Source organism: Pygoscelis adeliae, unplaced genomic scaffold (genome assembly GCF_000699105.1).
Source record: "Pygoscelis adeliae isolate BGI_AS28 unplaced genomic scaffold, ASM69910v1 Scaffold622, whole genome shotgun sequence".
Classification (NCBI taxonomy): domain Eukaryota; kingdom Metazoa; phylum Chordata; class Aves; order Sphenisciformes; family Spheniscidae; genus Pygoscelis; species Pygoscelis adeliae.
In genome coordinates, this window is record NW_008824297.1 from 59,536 (window position 1) to 81,710 (window position 22,175).

The 22,175-nt window shown below is 49.4% G+C and overlaps 2 protein-coding genes across 3 annotated transcripts in view; one reads left to right on the forward strand and one right to left on the reverse strand.

The window, feature by feature from the left end:
• Nucleotides 1-6: 6 nt before the first annotated feature.
• Nucleotides 7-18,096, forward strand: KATNB1 (katanin p80 (WD repeat containing) subunit B 1). 2 transcript variants are annotated; one of them, XM_009318853.1, is made up of 19 exons: nucleotides 7-82; nucleotides 2,735-2,865; nucleotides 4,990-5,107; nucleotides 6,921-7,021; nucleotides 7,552-7,593; nucleotides 8,296-8,379; nucleotides 9,366-9,481; nucleotides 10,008-10,079; nucleotides 10,338-10,488; nucleotides 10,923-11,110; nucleotides 11,233-11,366; nucleotides 12,171-12,221; nucleotides 12,396-12,472; nucleotides 13,129-13,248; nucleotides 14,251-14,400; nucleotides 14,734-14,810; nucleotides 15,228-15,302; nucleotides 16,053-16,169; nucleotides 16,791-18,096. In XM_009318853.1, exons 1-19 carry the CDS (start codon nucleotides 43-45, stop codon nucleotides 16,921-16,923), a joined length of 1,977 nt encoding a protein of 658 aa, XP_009317128.1. In that variant the 5' UTR covers nucleotides 7-42; the 3' UTR covers nucleotides 16,924-18,096. The 2 variants fall into 2 exon arrangements, with proteins under 2 accessions (XP_009317128.1, XP_009317129.1); XM_009318854.1 differs by having other exon boundaries at nucleotides 11,236-11,366.
• Nucleotides 18,097-19,011: 915 nt separating this feature from the next.
• KIFC3 (kinesin family member C3) overlaps nucleotides 19,012-22,175 on the reverse strand; it is a 9,299-nt gene continuing 6,135 nt past the window's right edge. The window contains exons 7-10 of the mRNA XM_009318865.1: nucleotides 22,007-22,172; nucleotides 21,208-21,342; nucleotides 20,742-20,850; nucleotides 19,012-20,186 (exon numbers count right to left, since the gene is read on the reverse strand). Of these exons, the coding sequence (XP_009317140.1) occupies nucleotides 20,161-20,186; nucleotides 20,742-20,850; nucleotides 21,208-21,342; nucleotides 22,007-22,172 (436 nt within the window). The 3' untranslated portion in view covers nucleotides 19,012-20,160. The remainder of the gene's footprint in view (nucleotides 20,187-20,741; nucleotides 20,851-21,207; nucleotides 21,343-22,006; nucleotides 22,173-22,175) is intronic.

Sequence of the window (22,175 nt, forward strand, 5' to 3'; positions counted from 1 at the left end):
GGCGCTTCTGCCCTGCCCGGCGGAGGGGCGCCGCGCCGAGACATGGCCGTGGCCGTCACCACTAAGACGGCGTGGAAGCTGCGTGAGTGTCGCCGGGCTGCCCGCCCGGGGGAGGGCAGAGGAGTTTCCCCAGCTGGAAGGGGGGTGGCAGAGGCGGTTTGTGATAGGAACCGGCTAATCCCTGCCTGGGGTGTGGGTGCCCCGGCCTTCTTTCCAAGCTGCTGACTGGAGTTTTTAACTCTTAGAAATCCTTTTTGAAAACATAGCAGCGTGGTGGAATAGCGTAGGGCCTTGTCATTGCTATTTTCAAAGGCTCACGGCCTGTATTTTCTCTGATCGGTTGCTGTAATGCTGTCCGAAATTTCTAGCGAACCCCGTGTGACTCTCACGTAGCACAAGACCCGCCGAGGGAGCGGTGGCAGCCCCCTGCAGAGCCCAGGCTGCAGCGGGGAGTTCCCTCCGTGTCAGGTTAGCCTGTTTGGGGTTGGCCTTCATTGCTGCTCGCTTGTTACTGAAGGTGCACTGAGCTCTTTGCTGCAGGAGGGATGAGGTGATCTTTGCAGGGCCTGTATGTCTCATTCTCCTGAAATTGCTTTGCAAGCGACAGTAAGAATCTGCTGCTTTTACACCCGTTATTTTCCCTCAGAAGGAGCAGTAAACAGTTGCTGACTACCCATTTCTAGCTGCTTCAACTGGTCACTGATGAGTAATTTCATAGGGGCTGTTGAGGAATGCTTAGAGGCGGCGGGAAGTGATGGGCTGTGCAGAAGCGCGAGCTTTAGACCAGTGACTTGAGGTCTAGGAATTGGCTAGCAGAAATACGGTACCCCTGACTGGTAACATGTTAAGGGAGCTGAGATAATCGACTTAGTAATTTCATATCTTTTTGAGCAGAAAGCCAGTTTGCTATGTTATCTCCCCATCCCTCAAACTCCAGTTATAGGAAAAGCTGAAAGTTGATCAATCTCCGTTCTTGGTCTTCATTTTTGCTAGGCTCTGCCCCATCTTAGCATCCTCTTTAGAGCAAGAAGTGTTCTGAATGTTAGAAATGTTTCAGCGATGCTAATTAGGAGCTTAGTATTACTGAGCTGGTGGGTGATATCTGGTGATGAATACTCTATTAAAAAAAAAAAAACCCCACAATTGTGGGTTTGAGGAAATTGGCACTTCACCGTGGGAGAGGATGATGCGATCTGGCCAAGGCTGGCATCAGGTTATAACCTGGCTTTTAGGAACACAGGGTTGAACGCTTCAGCAATGACTTTTAAACTTGCAATATATTATTAAGAATGAAATCAACAAGAGGGAAGAAGTGGAGCTGCTGACGCACTCATTTCAGCAGCAATGCTCAGCATCTATATCCTTTCAATTTTAACTAGTGGGTTGGTCTATTAATACTAATTGTACTGTTTGTTACCTTCAAGTCTGTGTATATAGACATACTTTAGCATTGTCATATGGAAGATTGGTCTTTCAACACAATACAAGCATATTTTCAGATTTGCCCTTCTCACGTAATTTACGGTCCAGTTGCCTTTGTAATTTGAAAGGTGTTTTTCCAGCTAAAGTGAAAGTTGCGCACTTTTGCTTTCAAAAAAGCACTCTGAGAGCTTGACATCAAAGTACCTGTAATTATTATGGCAGCCGTCTAATATCCTTTTGGATTAGCGTTGCGTGTAAAGTGATCAAATTGCTCCTCCCACCAAAACAATCCGAACGAAAGCTGAATTGATTACTACCTAGCTTTTTACAAACAAGTTTCATAACTATTAGGCACGCAAATCCCATGAACTTTCAAAGAAGAGAACTGTAAGTGGAAGAAATTGGTAAATACATCTGCCAAAAGCCCCTGCCAAAAATCTGAGTGGATTTGAAAATCCACTGTGAGAATTAGATGTCTAAGCAAAGATGCTCCTTTGGCTTCTCTTTTGCACCAAACTTGTTTCTTTATGATGAGGCTTCCTTGGAGGTCTGTCATTGCGAAGCCCTCTCAGTGTCAGAGCTTCCCCTCAGCCCCCAGGTCTTTAACAGTCTTTTAGTATCAATCACATTTGTTCTTTTGTGCACTTTTGGATATATACTCATCCTTCCTTTGTCACAGTTTCACACTTTGCATTGCTAAGTTTCACCTGTGTTGCATAGTGGGAATGTAGCGAAGCCTCTGCCAAAGCTCAGGGAAGGGAGCTCCACCTATCCCCGCTGCTGAGTCTGACTTTTTTCTGTGTAAGGTAACAAACTGTACTGCTGCTAATCTGCCAGTTCTCAGGTTGGACGGTCTGCTGCTGCTTTCTAGAACAGGATTACAGGGCCTTTCGCTAGATGACTCTGACTGCTGCGTATTATTGCAGCTTCTCAGACAGCTCGGCTTACTGAGACCCACCCGGGTACCGGCGGTAAAGCAGCTTCTGTGAGCAGGTTGCCACAGTTGAGCAAATCTTTAAAAGCTACCGAGCTGGTGCTAGTGAGAGAAGATGCTTTTTGTAAGCCCCATGAGCACTGGAGTTGTGAAGCTTGGTCAGCAGGTGTCTTAAGTACAGCAGACAGAGCCAAGGAGAGGGCTGTTTCAGGCAAGATAATAGTGTGACTTCTTATCTGAGCTGTGGGCTGCTGCAGCTTGTCCAGTGGAACCTGGAAAGTTTTTCTGGAGGAAGAATATTTTTTCAGTCCTTTAGGAGGGATGGCATGGAAAACTGTTATACTCATCTGTAATAACCCTTTGCTTTGTTTTGTGCAGAAGAGATCACAGCTCACAGCAGCAATGTATCCTCACTAGTCCTGGGGAAAAGTTCAGGCCGGCTGCTGGCAACTGGAGGACATGACTGTCGGGTCAACATATGGTCAGTTAACAAGCCCAACTGCATCATGGTAAGAACAGGCCTGTTTTCAACTTTTGGGCGATGGCAATATTAATTCTGAGGTATGGAGGGTGGGGAATGAGGGGAAAGATTGTTGGGTTGTAGCCTGTGGGACTTGTGAATAGAGTTTACCAACACAAAGCTGGGTGACTGAATTCTAGCTAAAGGTAGGGATGGAATTCGTTAGCTGGTGAGACCGCTGCTCCAGAGAGAATCTGGGATGGCTGGCTGCTTCAGCTGCACCAGTGCTTGCTCAGAGAATGAGTATTGTGCCTTCCGTTACCAGGCTACAGATAATTAAACGCAGAGTTTTGTACGAGATCAGCTAGTTTTATAGTGCAAGCTACAGTGGCCAGTTTTATACCCTGGAGTTTGCCCCCATAGCAGGAAACATCCCCAGCAGGATGCGTCCTCACCTGTCCCATGGTCACTAACTGCCAGCACAAACTTTGTCAGAATACTTTGCTAACTTGCCTGAGGAAGAGTAATGCTGGGCACAGCGTGTTAGAAAGAGTAGGGTTACGCCAGTAGTGATCGCTGAAGTGCACCATAAATATGTTTAACAGATGTCTGTCCTGTATTGCTTTTGCTTTGAGTGGGTGTTGTGGAAAACCATCTTCAGCAAGTGTCCCTTGTCACTTGTTTAATTAACAACACAATAATGTTGTGTAATGGAAGGCATTTCTCTAGCCAGTGTGAACCTTGTGAGGAAGAAATCGGGAAAGTAGGGTCAGAAAGGCTAAAAGGAGAATGTGTCTACTTTATACTCAACCTCAGTAAATGAATGGAAAAATAAAGAGGTTGAAATGGGTGCAAAAGGAGTCGCTCACCTTTGGCAGCGCTGTGCTTCTTGCATAGCGTCGTTAAGCTGTGTCTTTCCAGGCCCTTGGTGGTGGCATGACAGTAGTTTGAAACCAGGGTATTGCCTTCCATGAGAAGGAAGGTTGAAGGACTAAATATCTCCGTACCCTTCCTGTGGGAGCAGAGAGCTGTAGCTCTCCTGCGCTTCCTGGGAACCGCAGACCTTAGAAGCTGGTGTTTCTGAGAGGCGGGGACTGACTGGAGCTGCTGAGGACTCGTGCCATTCTTGTGTATCAAAAGAATCTTGATTTTTGGGGTTGTGCTGTCCTCTGAAATGCATCTTTAGTGTTTATATTGTTAGGATTCCAGATGTTTGCGTGTTGGGGAAGAGGGAAAAGAGGAACTTTTCAAGTAGCATTGTGGCTTGGTTCAAGTTTGAGCTTTGTTTCTCACAGTTGCAGCTGTAGAGTACGTAGAGGATTTCAGTTGCATGTGAAATCCTAAGAAACCCCATCAGAACAGGCAGCTTTCAACTGGCGTTCCCAGCCTCTGTATGTGTGTGGGAGGCACAGAGCTAGCTTAGCTATTTAAAAAGACCTGTTTGAGGATGGAGTAAAGCACAGAATATTGCTTAATTTGCAAGTACAAAGTCTGCAATAGTGGTATTTGTTTTCTAGAGCTAGTTTTAAATATTCTTGTGTTTTAATTAAATACTGGCCTTTTCAAAATACTTAGGTAATTTGTAAGCTTTTAGATGCTCAAGGATGAAAGAAACTGCATACATGTGAATTACTACCTTATGCATCAAGTTAATACTTCAGTAATAGCACCACGTTACCACTGTGACACCCATTGCTGGCAGCGACGTGTGGCTCCCTGCTTATGTGAAGGTTTTGAAGTAGCCCTGCTTTTGCTCTTGCTTTGATTTTGTAACCGGTTCGTGACACTTACGTGACCCATTTAGAGCAAACACGGCGCCATTGCGCTTGCACAGCATGATTTTTATAATGTAAGCATGTGTCAACCTTGTCTGGGCATCCGCACCTAGTGTTTAACTACCCATGTCTCTGTTGATGCATCCTTTAAAAATTAGTCAGTGTGCCCCAGAAAGTGGGGTAACGTGGAAGATAACGTGCACAGTGCTATATGCAGTGATGGTCTTTAGGGTGCTCTACCATACTGGTAGCTGATGAGGAAAAAGGATTAGTGGCACAACCAGGTGGCCCTGATGCATGGCTAAATATACTTTACATACCGATCGAGTGTGAACAATGCCACTGTGGACAGGGCTGTGTCAGTAGCTGTTGATCGTGACTTGTGGTTTTCTTTGCAGAGCTTGACAGGCCATACAACGCCCATTGAGAGCCTACAGATCAATACGAACGAGGAACTCATTGTTGCAGGGTCCCAGTCAGGGTCCATTCGAGTTTGGGACCTGGAAGCTGCCAAAAGTATGTTTCCATGAGTTCTCACTTCTGTTAATGCACGCTTTTTGGAATATCCTTATGCTTAATATCTGTGCTGACCCAGAAGGTTTCCAACTTAAGAAGGAACAGGAGCCTGGCGTTGCTTTCATCTTAATTTCCATCCCTCTTAGAGGCCTTTTATGCACTTCCTACCGAGACTGTAGAGCTGCGTATGCCTGCTCGAGCAGAAATTTGTACGTGTATTGTGGAGACTGATTTGAGGAACTAGTTTCTAGGTTTTGACCCGAGTGTATTGAAATCTATATTCCAGATCAGGTTCCAAGCATGTATAGAGTAACTAGGCATATGGAATTTGTGTTTAGAGTCTCAGCTTAAAATTGTCAACCTTAATAAAAGGATCTAAAATCAGACTGGAAATTTTAACTATATTAGGTTCTGCACAAGTGCAGGAATCCGCCGCTTGCTGACCTCTTGTTCTCATTCTTAGGTTCTAACTTGTCTTTTTTTCCTCAAGTGATTTTTCTCCTCTTCTGCTCTTGCATGGCCATATAAATAGACAAAGACCTAATTTTTAATAAATCGTAAAAGCTATGAACTCATCGAGCTCTGATCCTTTAAAGACCGACTGTTGAGTCATGCTTTATTTATTGCGTTTTTCTCAAATCCTAGAACAAGTTTGCAAAGATATCATGAATCACTTGAGTGCATTCCAGAGGGAATACCATAAAACGACTGAATAAAATGAAAGAATATTTCTTATAGGTTGCTACTTGTTCATAGAAAGAATGTGTAATGAAAATAGACTTACACTGGCTGAGCTAAGAAGGCAAACAGCAGGTGGCATAAATAATAAAAAGCACTTTGTCATTCAGTTAGAATCAGTTCAGTTATAAAATAGTTTGGCTCTACCAGTGGAGAGTAACTGATCTGGCTGAATTTAGTAGGAGACCTATGAGCCAGTGTCTGTGCAAATGACCACTCCAGGTCTGGCTCAAGAGCTGATTTCTGCCAGGGGAATCATCAGACTGTTGCAGATGACGGCTGATGGAGAGAGATTGCCCTTGTTATTATCTGAGCAATTTTTCTCCCTCGAAGTTGAGTTCTGCGTTCGTCTCTGCTTTCAGAGATACGGTGTACCAGTTCTACTGGTCCTTTCTGGTTTCCGGAATTACAAGGGGTGTTACTTGGTTGATGACTTGCTGAAACACTGTGATCATTTCTTTGTCTCATGCTTCCTAAGTGTCCTTTCCCAGTCTTTGGGATGCTTCTTGCAAGGGGCAATTGAAGGAGTCCAGGGTGAATACTGGAACCTAAGAGGTAGAAGTCAGGCTTGTGCCTGGACGGGGGTGCAGAGTCCTGGGAAAGGGTCTGTCTAATAGCTGCAAGGTGAACGATGCAGGCAATCAAATGTCCCTTTCACTTCCTGGCTAAAACTGTTCCCCCCCCTGCTCCCTTTTGCTCTCTTTGTAACAAGTGGGAAGATACACCGCCTGACAGCTGCCTCAAAGTGTGGCTTTTTAGTTTTAATTTCAGAATGGAGACCTTTGGAGTTTTATTCATAGTTTCCACACCTAAGGACAGGACTTTAATTAGGATCGTTGAACATGGGCCCTCTATTGCCGTTTCTTTGCATTGCAAGGGTAAAGTCGGAAACATTTCCATAAAATAGGGTATACAGATGAATAAACAATGTGTAGCATGTCTAGCGTACGTTGTATTAGCGTGTGCTTAACGGTGAGGATGGTATGGCTAAACTTCTGCATGGCGTCTGGGGGAAATGAACTACTAAATATTTGCTCCCTCTTCCTTCTCCCTGCTCTGCTGCTCCTTTTCCCAGTTCTTCGTACCTTGCTTGGTCACAAAGCGAATATCTGCAGCCTCGATTTCCATCCTTTTGGAAGCTTTGTGGCGTCTGGCTCTTTGGACACAAACATTAAGGTAAAGCCCAGCTTCCCCTAGAGATTGCCCTCTTTACTTGCAGTATCTTTGTTTTGAAGAGTGCCAGAACATGTTTTGTGCCAAGCTGTTGGTAGATGCTGTACGTCGTCATTTCCATGTGTGTGGGCAGGTGTATTTGCGAGTGCTTGTGAAATTCCTGCATGTATTTTCACAGTGGTAACTCATGAGTGTGACTCCTCTGTTGTGGAATGTGGCTCCGAGTAAGGTGCCAGCCGAAACCCGGTGTCAGCAAGCGCAGATGTCCGGATTGCTGTGGATTGCATCTGCTTCATCAGGCTGGTATTTGACTGTAGGAACTGAGCTTCTGTAGTCAGAAATACCTTACAGAAGTGATTCTCGCCTGGGGAATTAGGTACCCCTGAAGCAAATGGGTTCAACAGCCCCTTCAGTGTTTTCATTCTGCAGTGTCTATCAGCTTGGTGACAGGGAGAGCTCTTGTTCTGACGGGACTCTTGGGCTCCCCACATACTGCTCTAAGCATATCTTTTGTTTGCTTTTCTTCCCTGTAGCTCTGGGATGTAAGAAGAAAAGGCTGTGTCTTCAGGTACAAGGTAAAATGCTTCATTAGTTTTCAGGCAAAGAGGGAAGAAAGATTTCTGTCGAGGACTTGTGAGCAGACCTTAAAGTCATTACGTACAATTAACTCCCTAGTTTTCCAGTATGAAAATAAGATCTGCACAATTTGTGAAGTGGCCTGGCAAACCTCTGCGGGCCTCTGTGAACTGTATGGGAATATGAAATGGATATCATAGGAGTTAATGTACTATAGTCTGGCTGGCTTCAGCGGGGGATGGAGAGCATCCATGAGTGTTTCTTTATACTGTGACTGATACTACCATGCAAGTCCCCACTGCGCTGAGATGGTTCTGTTCTTGGGGCCTTTTTCTACCCGAAGAACTTGCTGTATATTAATTTCATTTAGAAACCAACTTAATGGCACAGCACTTCTATCTGACCGCCCATATATCTGTGTAATTTAAAATTGATTCTTATTAATTAAGCCAGATGTGCATTTTCCATACTTAAACTGATGACAGAAATGTCTAGAAGAGAGAGATTACACTCATGTAGTGTGGATGGGTGTAGCTCTTGAATGTAGTGTGTTCTGTGAGCTGTGGGCTCTGTGAAACAGTTACTTGATTTCATTTTATTTCATTTTATTTTATAGGATTGAAAGACAAAAGCCAGAATTCCCTCTAAAGGAAGAAAAGCAAAAAAAAAAAAGAAAATACTATTTATTTTTCTCATTTCAGGGTCACACAGAAGCAGTTCGATGTCTCCGCTTTAGTCCTGATGGGAAATGGTTAGCCTCTGCTGCTGATGATCACACTGTGAAGGTAATTTATTGTGACACTCTCCTTATGTGCTCGTGGCACATAGGAATGCTGGGATCGTCTTTTTACCAGGCATTACCAGCACTTGCTCATAAACACCTTCAGTTCATTAGGCAGCCGGCTGAGCCCTGTGGCTTTGCAGGGACCAGTCTGTTCATGAGGATCATGTCCAGTGGCCCACAACATCCAGGAAAGAGCTGCATGTGTTGAAACGCACTTAGCCAACGGACATGTTGGCACTATGCACGTGAAAGTTCAAGTTTTGATGGTGGTAGAGTTGTGATACCTGAACATTGGCCTCGGTCGTCTTGGTAAATGTTACAGAATGAGTTGTCCACAGCACGTTGCTTTACCGTACCAATTTCTGGCTCTGCTCAGTTAATTCAGTAGGGGTGTGCTATCATACACATTGCACGTGATTATCAGTCTGAAAATTGCTGTCAGGACTGAGCAGAGCAAGAGAAGGAATTCAGAAAAGTGTCGACTGAAACAGTGACTTCAGTTGTTTCAGATGTGTTATGGAGGAATGTGGGCGAAGGACTGATTTTTGTTTTCAGCTTCACATGAAATAAACTGATCAGTCATTTCATTCTGGATTTTTCAGTGGAGACTAGAGCACGGGAAGAATGAATTGCTAAGGGATTCAGAGCTTTTGGATTTTTGTTTGTTTGCTTTTGCGGGGGGGACAGGTGGAACTGCTGTATTTTATCCCAGTCTCTAAATATAAACCAGAAACTTCTAGGGGACAAATTAAATGGAAAATTTAAAAGAGAATGCCAAAAAAAAAAAGATGATGATAAAAAAAAATGCAGCCTTAAATGACTGGGACGGTACTCCTTTCCTGATCACTGCTTTCTCTGACAAACTTGAGTCTGTTCTTGGAGGGGGAGAAGCGTTAGAAGATTGCCAGCACAAGGAAATCCAAAGTGTATTGGAATTCTCTAACGTTAAATCTCTTCAAGAATGTCTCTGTTCTTTCCTTCTTCCAGCTGTGGGATCTGGCTGCTGGGAAGATAATGTTTGAGTTTACAGGACATACCGGCCCAGTAAACATAGTTGAATTCCATCCCAATGAATACCTTTTGGCTTCTGGCAGCTCTGACAGGTACAGAAGGGGAGGGAGAAAGAAGGGAATTGTATATGTCGGTTCCCTTTCTCGATGCCCTTCCTTTTAGGAACGTGGAAAATAGGAATATCGCACAACTCAAACCTGCCATTGCAAGAGCCTGACATCTAGCCAGCAGCACGTCACATCTGTGATGCGCAGAACATGGTGATCTTGCCTTCTCATCCAAAATCGATGGCACCTTCTACCACGCTAGAAAACAGCGCGATAGCTTCAAGCATCTCACTAATCCAGCTAATGTCCTATCTGAACAGCAAGCAGTCCTGCTCAGCTAGCAGGGTGTCCTCTTGGCTCTGGGTCAGCTCTAAATATCTATCCGTATCTAGAGCCTCTAAGCATCTGTGGCTGGATTCACAGATCTTAGCTAGACTAGCCTTCTGTGTAGGTTAATCTATGTGCACAACAGCGAAAGTCATTCTAGCTATTAGCATATTATTTCAATACTGGATTCTACAGCAGATTTCTAGAGGGATGAGCGATGATTTTTGTTCTGTTGTGTGTACAGGACTGTTCGGTTCTGGGACTTGGAGAAGTTTCAAGTTGTGAGCTGTATTGAAGAGGAGGCTACTCCTGTCAGGTATATTGAATTCCTTCTGCAGTGTACTAGGCAGAGACTAAAGTGGGGGTGAAAGGAGGATTTCCTGAAAGAGAGACTTTACTGGGGAGAAGTTTGGGCTGCTGGAGGCGTTGCACAGGTGAACACCAGATCGGTAGGTTCATTGTTAGAAACGGGGCTGGAGGTGTTCAGTGAAGTCAGGGATACAGCCCTGGGGTCCTTGTAGGACTGAGCAAGGTTGGGAAGCTGTGCCTAATTCTCCACCTGCCTTCCTCCCAGGTGTGTGCTCTTCAACCCAGATGGCTGCTGCTTGTATAGTGGCTTCCAGGATTCGCTGCGTGTGTACGGCTGGGAGCCAGAGCGCTGTTTTGATGTGGTCTTGGTGAACTGGGGGAAAGTAGCTGACTTATCTATCTGCAACAACCAGCTGGTAAGCCACTGCTCCTGAGGAGTCGGGGAGGCGGCTGTGAACCATGAGATAAAATCCTCCTGCCTCCTTGCAAGCCTTCTGACCTTTAAGCTTATGTCCAACTATAAGCGGCCAGGGCCTGCAATGTGCCCAGCACTTAGACAGAGCTCGTGTGCTTTTGCTTTCAGCAGCCTCGTGCTCCGCTTCGTGCTCTCTTTGGCTTCTGGAGGAAAGAACCAGGGCTTGGTTTGACCAGTATTTAGAAACTATGCTTGGCAAAAGTTTTATCATACCCTTTCATCAAACATTGGCAGGTTCCAGTTGAAAAAGCCAGAGCACTGAACTGAGAAATTCTCAAGCACGGTTGCTCAGGGTCACTCCATCATGCCTGTTCTCAAAAAGGCTGGCGTGCACCCTGCTCCCTGGTGAATAACCTTGATCTTTTGCCTCTGCAGATAGGAGTTTCCTTTGCGCAAAGCACAGTCTCTTCCTTCGTTGTGGATCTCAGCAGAGTCACAAAATCAGGCTCCATTCCTCATGGGCTGATCAGGGATGACGAGCCTCTTGTGCCACCTACCCCCACGGGGTCCTCCCTTCGCCGCATCTATGATAGGCCCTCAACTAGCTGCAGCAAGCCGCAAAGGTAAGGGAATCTGCTGGCTTGTTGAATTTCAAGATTTGAAGGAAATGTACAAGGAGCTTAGTGCTCTCTCTCTCTGACAGAGTCCACATGACTTGCCCTTGACAGCATCTCTTTTTCCACAGCAGAGTGAAGCACAACTCGGAGAGCGAGAGGCGCAGTCCCAGCAGTGAAGATGACCGGGATGAGAAGGAATCAAAGGCTGAGATCCAGAACCCGGAGGATTACAAAGAGATCTTCCAGCCCAAGAACGCTATCTGTCAGTACCAGGGTTTATTCTGCTTTTGCATGTTGTTTGGATTAGAGCTGTAGGCGCTAAACTGGTTCAGTAGAAGTGAGCTTTGGCTGACTATAATAGAGGCTTCACCTGTGACTGGGAGAGTTTAGAAAACTTTTATTTAATATTCTGTGCTTGGACTCTGAACCACAGATCATGCTGGTGAACTGCTGGAAGGTGGCACCTTTACTAGGGTGCAGTGACGTCTGGTCAAAGCCTGGCTCAGAATCCAGAGCTCTGTTATAAACAGTCCTTTCTGTCCTGATTAGAAAGGACTACTGTGTTATGGGATCTTTATTAACTTAGAATTTTGATATGTATAAAATCAGCAGCCTCCATTAAAGAAGGAAAGGCAAAATGTTTTTTTTAAAGCAGAGATTGTTGTTTAGGAGGCATAGTGCAATGCCTGTATCTCATTTTTATGTAAATGAGAAAAATGAGATAGTCTTTCTAAGGAATTAATGGTCATTATTTTGATTTACTTATGTAAATCAATTTAGCGGGAATATAATTTGTTGTGATAGTGCCTTTTCTTGTGCTTCACACCTCTACAGCAGCAATGAACTACACGGGCCAGTTTTATCCCTCCCATCCATGAAGGCTGAAAGCCTTTGGCTAAACTCAACAATAGCGTCAAGGTCTGAAGGAGATAACTCTGCTTGCAGTATCACTGATTGCCCTAATCTGTGGAGTTGTTGGAGATCTCCCAGCTCCAAGGCTGAGCTATCACTAATCTGTAGCCTTGGATGCTCCTTTGTTTGTTTATTTTTTTCTCTCTTTCTGTAGGTCGAACTCCTCCTCGAAACAACGAGCCCTTTCCAGCCCCTCCTGAGGATGGTGCGTATGACAATGAGCCCTTGGTGGGAATGGGGTTAATGGCCCTCAAAACGGGGAGAGCTGCATGTCTGAAGAAATGACTACTTGTAGTCTAGCTATACAGAGCCTTTGCTCACAGCTTCTCTTGAAAGGAATAATCAGTTTCTGCTTTCCCACTTCTTCCCATCTCGGTAGAGCCCGTAACCGCGAAGGAAGCAGTGAAGTCCAGCCAAGCTGCGGATGTCCAGACCCCGTTGCCAAAGCAAGAACTTGTACGTACTGTATGATCTGTTAATAGCTGTTCATGCTCCCACCGTGAAAGATGTGAGTGCTGGAGACTTTATGATTTCTAATCAAGCCGATTCCTTTACTGAAGAGCAGTAAAAGTGCAGCTCCAGTCTTTGCCTTGCCATGTGTCTTGCCTAAGCAGTAGAATCGAAGGCCAAGCCTCCAACAGGCGATGGCTCTGTGGCTTTCGTTTGCTTCTCGCACTTGCAGTGGTGTTTCTCCTTGCATCTCAAAATTGGAGCACTCTGAAGAGAACCAAGTGCCAGATTCTGCAAGTGCTTGAACTGAGGCTATTTTGTAGCCAAAATTGCAAGCAGCCGATGGGCCAAGATACATTATACTGGCTTCTTTAGAATTCTCTCTTCTTCAGGCTGGCCATGGCCCATTGCCCTAATTTTAGATGCTGATAACAACAGCACTTGGCACTTCTGCTGGGGCATCTCCATGTTCTTTGCAAACCTTAATTGCATCTTGGCATGTACCTGAGAGATACTTTATTGCCTCTTAAACCATGCTAGCAAATTGGAGACTGCTTCTGCATTAAGACCCTGCTGCGAGAGGAAAGCGGGCCAGGAAAAAAGGACATCAGACTAGGGCCAGATTGTTACTGCTAGAGCTTTTATCCTGACTTCTCCTGCAGCCTGATCCGGTTCAGAGGCCACCGATTGCCTCCTCAACTCCTGTGACCAGAACAGAGCCGTCCGTGATTCCTGCAACCAGGAATGAGCCCATTGGCCTGAAGGCCTCTGACTTTCTACCAGTACGTGTCTCTGGATAAATGTTTCCAGCCGGTGTCTGTGTTGGGTGGCATCAGAAAGGAGGTTCTCTGAGGTACAGAAGGAGTGTCTTAGGTGCTTTCTGCAGCCTGCAGTCCTCAGTACCGATGAGAACACGTTACCTCCTGCTCTTCCTCTGCTCACTTGGTGCTTCCCCTGCCAGCTTACTCTCCTGCCTCCCAACTGCTTTGACTTGCAGTTCCTGTGGAATTAGCACCTCTGGGTTGCTGGACCCAGCCCCCATTGCGTTTGACAGCAGGCTGATGCAAACACAGCAGCGTTGATCCATGCTCATGAAGAGCGTGTTATCAAAGCAGAGAGCAAGGGATGAGACAAAGACACTGAACAAATCCACATGCTAGACAGTGATTCATTTAGAAAATTGGTGTCTGCCATTACACATACATAATTATTTCAATAGTCTTTCCCTCTTGCGTCTTGGAGGCCTCTTGGCCCTCGCGCAGGAGGGTATTCCCTGTCCCAAAAAAGGAGAAGGACCCGGAGCATTCTCATGATCCCAAACTCTAAATGTGAGCAGAGGAAGAGAGATTTCAGCATGGTGACAGCGGGAATCAAATTGAGAGTCTAATAAATTGTGCAAGATTTATGCTTTGTAATAAAATTTGTTGATTTCAGATGAACATTTCACATAAAAAACAGGGTTTGCATGAAAACATTTCTTTATCAAAACATACTAGTTTTGAAAGCTTACTTTTAATTCGCTTTTTTCAGTTTTGAGAGTTTTTCCAAAGCTTCGAATGTGTTTGTGATTGACGCAGTAGAAGAGGCAAAAGAGAAGTAGCTGAAATTGGAACAAATTTGAGCATTTCCGTTTCAAAATGTTTATAAAACGATCTGCAAGGAAGTCAGTATTTACTGTCCCCTCTGTACACCAAAATTAGCTCTCACCTAGGCCAGAGAAAGCTCCTACCCTTCTGTGCCATCCCGCTCTGTTACCGCTCCTCCATTGGCATCTGTACTTTCAGGCTGTGAAAAACCAAAGCCAGACTGAGCTCGTGGACGAGGAAGCCATGTCCCAGATCAGGAAAGGCCACGAGACCATGTGTGTGGTACTCACCAGCCGTCACAAGAACCTGGACACCGTGCGGGCTGTATGGAGCACCGGTGACATCAAGGCAAGGATGTGGAGACACCCGAGGCTCGTGAGGGGAGCAACTGAGCACCTCTTGGCTTGTCTGGGGCCGATTCTGCCTCTTACATGAAATGCAGGGTCTCACAGGTTTTGTCCCCAGGGGTGCACCGCAGAGTGCTGCTGTGTCCCACCTGCGGTTGAATGGTCACAAAGAAACATGGAGAAAACTTTCTCATGCGAGAGTTATCTTCTCTTCCCTAGCCAGCTCTGCCTTTCCTCTGCCTTGTTTTTGAGAAGCGGCACTTGATATCAATTGCTTTAGTCTAGCCGGTTTGAGCTTTGCAATAGATGACTCCTTCTTCCCCTTCTCTCTCAGAACTCTGTGGACTCTGCAGTGGCGATCAACGATCTGTCTGTTGTTGTGGACCTCTTGAATATTGTCAACCAAAAAGCGTGAGTCCTGGGTGGGGGCAGCCCCTGGGATACCCGAGAGCCATCTGGCTGGGTGTTGGGAGCGCTGCATTCTACCTGCCTCGTGTCCAGTGGGCCATGGCAGCGTGAAAGGCATATGCATGTCAGATCTTCAAGTCTGCAGTGCCAGTAACTGCTGGAGATGTATGGGGCCTTTTCTGTAGGTAAATGATGTCTTGCAAGGAAAATTGAAGTCTTAGGGCTTCATAAAGTGATTCTGCTGAGAGTCAATAAAATATGTCAGAACCTGCTACTTTCTATCACAAGGGGGAGTCAGTGAACTTGCTCAGTAAACCTCGTGTCGCTGCCTGGGCTTTTTTGCCAGAAAGCATTATTTGTGTCGACTCAGCCTTGTAAAGCCTCGGTCTCCGGTCTCAGAATGTGTCCTTTTGTTTTCAGGTCTCTCTGGAAGCTGGATTTGTGTACTATAGTCCTGCCGCAGATAGAGAAACTACTCCAAAGTAAATATGAAAGGTGAGGCCCCAAGAACATGGTGTGCTTGGGGGACAAGGTGTGGATATTCATAGGAGAGCTCCACTGGGTATTTTGTAGCTGAAAGAAAATCCTGAAGAATCACAGCAGATACCGTATAATGCTGATACGATGCCTGGAAAAGAGCAGTGGAGTTGCCAAGCGTGTGTGGGAAAAGATATGGGAAGTATGCATGGGCAAGAAGAGCAAGGGTATTGAGATTTGGCGTAGGTGTGTTAGATTGAAGGCAGCTCTGGCAGCCAGGAGGGGTCAAATCGGTGTAGAATAAGTGGGCTCTGCGCGCTGATGGGAATGTAACTGTCGACTTGGGATAAGGGGAAATGAAGTCCCCCGCAACAGCCTTGGGGTCACTTGGAAGATTGCTTTGAACCTCATTGTTAGGTGGCAAACAAATGCAGCCTCTCTCTTAAGATGGAGTTTCTGCCCTTCCTTCCTACTGGAAGAGAGGCTCCTGCCAAGTCCCCTCGGCAGGACGTCTCTGCTCTTGAGCAGAAAGGTCCCACTGAGCAGGGTGTATGCCAGGACCTTTCGAAAGGGCTCACTTTGTCAGTCTTGACTCAAACCAAGACCATGTTGGTACTTGGCTGTTGCTCTCCTTACCAGATTACAGGTGGTGGAAGTGGGGGGGGTCATTGGAGTAGATTATCCCCGGTGACTGGATGTGAGCGAGGGTTTTGCGCTGGGAGGAAAGGAAGGAAATTCAAGTGAGACCCGATTCTGTTTGTCTTTCAGTTACGTGCAGACTGGCTGCACCTCCCTGAAACTCATTCTCCAGAGATTCCTGCCACTGATCACAGACATCCTTGCTGCACCACCTTCTGTTGGAGTGGACATCACCAGAGAGGAAAGGTGAGGCGCTTACTCACTTCCACTTGCTCCCTTTTTGAACCAGCCTTTCTCTTGGGTGAGCTTTGCTCCTCGCCATTGAGGCTTTGATACTAGACTGGGCTTGCCTTCCCTTTTGTCTGCAAACACCAAACCTTCCTGCTCTGAGAAAAAGACCAAGGACTGCTTTTCCCTCTGTCACTGTGTATTGAGTCATATCTAAACAAAGTGCGAGTATGTCAAGAGTAAAACCACCCTGTGGCTTCACCCTCCACCTCACAAGACACATGAGTTGTCAGCCAGGCCCTGGATTTCCAGTTCATTCACAGGATAGCTCTGCTCTGAGAATCGGCCCTCCAAAAACCAGCACCTCCTTCCTCCCTGGACTTCACTGCCAAAGGGGGAAAGAGGAGTGAAAAAGCCCTTATGTGGATGCCATTCTCCTGTGTCATCAGGACGTGGGCTGAATACATGGTGTTTCTGCAGAGCCATGCTCACATTTCAGCCTCTTCCAGGCCATTTGCAGGGCTTGTGTTTTCTCTCCCGCTTGACTTGCGTCTTTGGCACTACAGGAACAAGCACATCTCCTAGGCAGCTGAGGATTCATGCTGTGTCTGCTATCTGTTTTCTTTCTTTTTTTTTCAGGCTCCATAAATGCAAGCTGTGCTACAAGCAGCTGAAAAACATCAGCAACATTGTCAAGAACAAGTCTGGGCTCAGTGGCCGCCATGGTAGTGCCTTTCGGGAACTGCATCTCCTCATGGCTGTCCTGGAGTGACAGCCGCCGCCTCCTCACGTGCAAACACAGGTGGCCAAGCTCCCCTCTGCTCTTGGTCTGGCTGGCTTTCATCTCTCTCCATGTCTCCATCTTCCCCCCCCCGCAGCATGCTAGGGGAGTGGAATCTCGCTGGCGGGTCGCCTGCCCAGCCCCAGTGCCTTACGGGCTGGATGGAGGACCCGAGTTGGAGAGATGCCCGTGCTGCGTGAGAGGACCTGGCTGGCGGAGGGCCCCGCAAAGCCCCTGTAGGGAAGCGGCTTCATTTCAGCTCTTCATCTCAGTATCAAGCTCTCAGCTTGCCCTGTCTCTGTGTGCTGGCCTTTCCCTGACAGGAGGGCTCCAAACCTGCTGTCACCCCTCCTTCACCCGTGTGTGCTGTCGGTTCGTGTCGCTTGGCTCTGTGGGCTGGGGCCGGCTGGCCCCGCTCTCTCCGTGCAGCGCGCTGAGGACTGCAGCGTCCGCCCCACAAAAGCCTGCTGTGGGGTGGAGTGCCCTTTCCCTGCAGAAGGGACTTCAACTGCCATGTGGGACCAGCCCCTTTGGCTTGCTTCATCAAACGTGAGCCAGGACACCGTGCCTGGTGCAGTCTCAAGGACCTGTGTTGAGAGGAGGCTGTCTCCTGGCTTCTCAAAAACCCCTGCTGGCACCCTGGGCCACAGAAGATTAGTATCTTCAGACTGTTGCTGGGAACTGAGGTCTACCTGGATCTGTTAAAATAGGTGACTTAAACAGGACTTGTCGTATGTGTTTGCCTTTGGGGGTAAGGATTTGGGAGGGTGGTGGAACAGAGGGACATGGACTAATGTCTTTCTACATTCACTGGACCACTCTTAGAGGTTTGGTTTTTTTTGTTTTTTTTTCCCCCAATAAATGTCTGTCAGAACCTTTCTGTCCCTCTTTCTTCTTTCCTGTGGGGAAAGAGGTTCCTGTTGGTGCTTCCCCTGCTCCTCCCAGCCTGTCTCCCATTTTATACGCTGGAGCCTGTTGTCCAGGAAACTGTAACTTATAATGAATTTTATTAAAAGATTTGTAACTTTTTTTAAAAAGCTGTGTTAAATGCCTGAATCTCTTGAAGTACTGTTCACCTTGGCACAGCTCCTGGCTGGGAGCGTCCAGGGAAAGCGGGGCTCTGTTCCCTGCGTGTCCCATGAGGAAGCCGGCCGTTCTCACCCTTCCTGCTGGGAGGCTGCGGTGAGCAAGTCGGAGAGACAGCACTAGCCAGGTGGCTTGCTGAAACCCTGGAGGAGGTTTCACTCTGCTGGGTAGTTCCCACCCCAAAGAGGAACTTCATCGTTTGTGGCTTGTCCCTTCCCTGGCCGGGTGCAGATCTCTTCTCCCCACCTGATCTCTAGCAGATCTCGAGGCAGCGGCACACGGGGGGGGGTGTGCAGTGTTTTGTCTACGTGGTTCTCTGTGAGCTCTTGAGACAGCCGCTGGTGTTCGGGGATGTAGGAGGCTGTTTCAGGTGTGTGTAGCGGGGCCAGCAGGAAAGCTAAAGCCTATCCCTACCTCGCTGGTACTTCACCCAAACCCGGTCAGGTTTTAGGAGCGAAGGGGAGCGTCCTGCTCTGATGGTGGCTCACGCAGCAAGAGGCCCTGGCAAAGTGCCACCGCGGGACAGCATGACGGGGGCTGAAGATGCTGCCTGCTTCGAGCACCAAGGGAACTCACGGTGCCTGTCCCGCCTGCGCTGCAGCCCCTCGCTGCCTCACCTGGGGCCTCTTTGGGGACAATCCTGTGCCCGGACCTGATCGAGGTGTGATCCGCCTGCCTCCAGCCCTGAACAGCCCACAGAGCTGGGAGAAGCAGGAGATGGAGCAAGGTGCTGCAGCGCTGGGGCTTACTTGTGGTTTAACAAGCTCCTGCTAATTAAGAGAGCCCGATAGCTGCGATCTGGGGGGCTGTGCTGCCAGGCTGGCCCAGAGACAGCTGCGAGAGGAGGGATTCAAGGGGCTTCTCCAGCTGCGGGGGAGAGGCTGTGCAAGCAGTGCAGGAGGGAGCACCCGCCCTGAGCCGGGCTCAAACCCCCTGCAAGGAAATAACAGCAGTGCAGGAGGACTGGCTTCAACAGTTTATTTAAAATAAGTTTTGTTACAAAACAGGATTTTTTTTTTAATTATTAAAATACATAGAAACATCTAATCTTACAAAAGGTTAAACTTATTTTTCCCTTTTTTTTTTTTTAAATAGAATATGCTGTGGAAGAGTGAGAGGAGAGGGCTGCGGTGGGAAGGAGCCATCAGTGCATCCAGTCGGTTATTTGCAGCAGGAGGAAGCGTACCCACAGGTGGGTGCTCAGGGGTGCAGGGGGTAGTGCTGTCTCCTCTGAGCCCCCTGCCAGCCGCCATCCTGACACATAAGCCAACGGGCTTTTGGGCTGGAGGTTTGGGGTTGTTTTTTTTTTTTTTCCCCCACTTGTTTTCCATTCCAAGACCATGTAAACAGGGTATAACTATTTCAAACACTTTCATCTCGACCACAGTGTGATCTCTCTTGACAAGACAACTGGTAAATGACTTTACAATAGCTTCATTTGAGACTGCTAAATCCACCCTGGTGCTGTGTAACACGGGCATCTCCGCAACCGCTCTCCCTCTGTGCCAGGGCGGCTGGCGCGGGGCCCTGGCAGCACCAGCACCACGATGAACGGCAGCTCGGCTCATGCACGGCACCGGGGTGCCTTCATGCAACAACAGGGCTTGAGAAACCTACGGGGAAAGGAGCTGCTGGGATTTTTTCTGGCTTAAAATGGGGGAAGCGCTGCTCCGGAAGACAGCGGGCAGCTGCCTGGACACAATCTTGGGGCAGCCGTGGCCAGACTGGTCCTGTGGGGGTAGCAGAGACGTGTCCGGGGGCTCGCCTGGCTCCAAGCCCCCCCTCCAGCCAGATACCTCTACTGTTGTAAAAACGAAGCTGGAGAGATGGAGGGAGTACCCAGCAGCTCCCCACTCTGGCCAAAAACATCCGTCCAGCAAAAATAAAAAGTCACAGAGCTGAGCCTCCGAGGGGGCAGATCCTTGCCCAGCACTGCTGTCCCCCACCCTGAGATGGGGGTCCGGCTGCTGGGAGACCCTGGCCCCATGGTGCTCATGGTGAGAGGTGCCGTCACCGTCTGGTCATAGGTCCTGGTGGGTGAGGGAACGGCACCGAAGCCTTCGTGTCTTCCAGCAGCCGGCTCTCCGTAGCACCGTGAGGGGCTGGGTCCTGCAGCGAGTTTGGTGCCGGCTCTGGCACTCGTCACACAGGGACTGGCCTCAGCTTCCCTGGGGGGAGACATGTGTGGGTCACACCGGGCAGGGGGCACGGCCGTCACTGCCTCAGCCCCATCCGGTGGCATTGCAGCAGATGCTGAGCTGAGCTGGTACTGCAAGCATCCCACGAGCATCCCCGCGAGCGGCGCAGCCCGGCACCCCTGCCCTGCCCGGGAAGCGGGGCCAAAGCAGAGCCCTCCACCGGCTCCCGGCCGCAGGCACTCACCTGGCAGCCTCGGCTGCCCCTAATTCAGGCTGAAATCAAAAGGGAGAGAGGTTCAGCCTGGGGGACACTGCTGCTGTCCTGCAGCATCGCTCCCCCCATGCACCCCGAGCTGCCGGCAGCGGCTTTGCACCAGGGTGCTCTTGGGGAAGTGCTAACCAGGCTCCCGATGGCTAATTAGCCATTAGTTAATGAGATGATTACAAATCAGCTAGCTCCCCTGCGCAGGCTTTGCCTGCCAGCTTCTGGCTGGGACGAGGCTAGCGGTGGGAGCCTCCTCTGACAGAGAGACCCCAGCCGGGCACCCAGGGTGCGGAGCGGGGCCGCAGTGCCCCTCCACCCACCTGAGGTCTGGAGCTTCCTGCGGATGGAGGTGGCGCGGCCAGAGAGCTGCCCCGGGCTGGAGGACGGGTGGCCCCGGCCAGAGGGTGCTGCAGTCCCCGGCGAGTCACCCTGGGGGGAGACGGGGCACGGCCACAGGGTCAGCCCACGCCAGTCCCCAGAGGGAAGGGACGGGGATGGGCTCGTGGGCAGATTGTGCCTGCCTGGGTAGAGGTGTCCAAATTTGCTCTGGGGGTACCACGGGGCTGCTGCAAAACAGGGCTTGGAAGAGCCAAGGTGTCAGCATCGGCTGGATGCCACTGCCTGGGGACAGCCCGTGTCCCGCTGGGTGATGCTCCCCAACGGAGGCGGCTGCAGTGGGACACCCAACAGCAAACAGCCCTGGGGATCACACATGGGGGGCAAAACAGGGGGACCCCGCCCTGGGGTGAGGGGGAAGAGGAAGGGCACCAGCGGGCCCTCGGTTACCTCCAGCTGCTCTTGGCTGGGCCAGGAGGCCAGCTCAGCCTTGCGGGAGATGGGACCCAGCTCCACGGAGCGAACCCTCTCAGCAAACTTCAGGGAGCACAGCGTCTCGCTGGTGTTTTTCTCGGCGGGGGAGACCTGCGGTCAGGCAGGAGCAGGCAGAAAGTCACCCTGCCGGCTGCCTGCACACCCCCAGGGCTCCCCCACACCGGCAAACACGCTGGTGCCAGACTGGCGAGATGCTATTATTAACCTGCTGCTCCCAGGATAGCCCCGTCCATCCGCGCCTGGGCCAGCGTGAGCCAGCCGGATCCCCTGTCGCCAACTGCCCCGGCGCGAGGGACAGCTGGGAAAAGCTGCAGCAGGTGCCGGGGGCTCGGACAGCCCCCGAGGGGGCTCGGTGTGGGCGCAGACAGCGGGGGAGGGGGGGGGTGTCACAGGGCACGGAGGAGCTGCCAGAGCATAAAACCCTCCCAGCAAGATGGGGAGATGTCAGCATGCAAGGACATTGTGCCCACAGGGACAGCACCCCTGTGCAGGATCGTGGACCTCCAAGTTCATCCCCCATCCCTCAGCCTCATGGGGGTGCAGAGATGGGGACAGAGCTGCCCCCGGCACCGCGGCTGCAGATCAGATGATGACCCCATGCGCAAGCCCGGTCCCCTGGTCCCAGCCCAGCTCCTGCTTCCAGCATCCCTCCCGCCTGCCCCAGAACCGGGGCGAGCAGGGAACCAAACCCATCCCCAAAACTGGGCCAACTGGCCGCAGGGATGTCTACAGGCGCCGGGTGCCCGGCCCCTACCTGCACCATCATGAGGGTCTTGCTGTCGCCGCTGAGCGAGTCTTGCAGCAGGTAGGTCAGCTTGGAGTTGCGGAAGGGCACGTGGCCCTGCCGGGAGCGCAGGGCGTAAATGACGTCGCCCAGCGCCGAGAGGGACTTGTTGATGTGCTGCGCCTCGCGGGGCCGGCTG

Bases quoted from the DNA above. Each gene is read 5' to 3' on its own strand.
- KATNB1 (XM_009318853.1), top strand. From the start codon at position 43: ATGGCCGTGGCCGTCACCACTAAGACGGCGTGGAAGCTGC. The intron at 9,482-10,007 runs GTACAGAAGGGG...TTGTGTGTACAG, and splicing joins GCTTCTGGCAGCTCTGACAG to GACTGTTCGGTTCTGGGACT. The intron at 10,080-10,337 runs GTATATTGAATT...CCTTCCTCCCAG, and splicing joins GAGGAGGCTACTCCTGTCAG to GTGTGTGCTCTTCAACCCAG.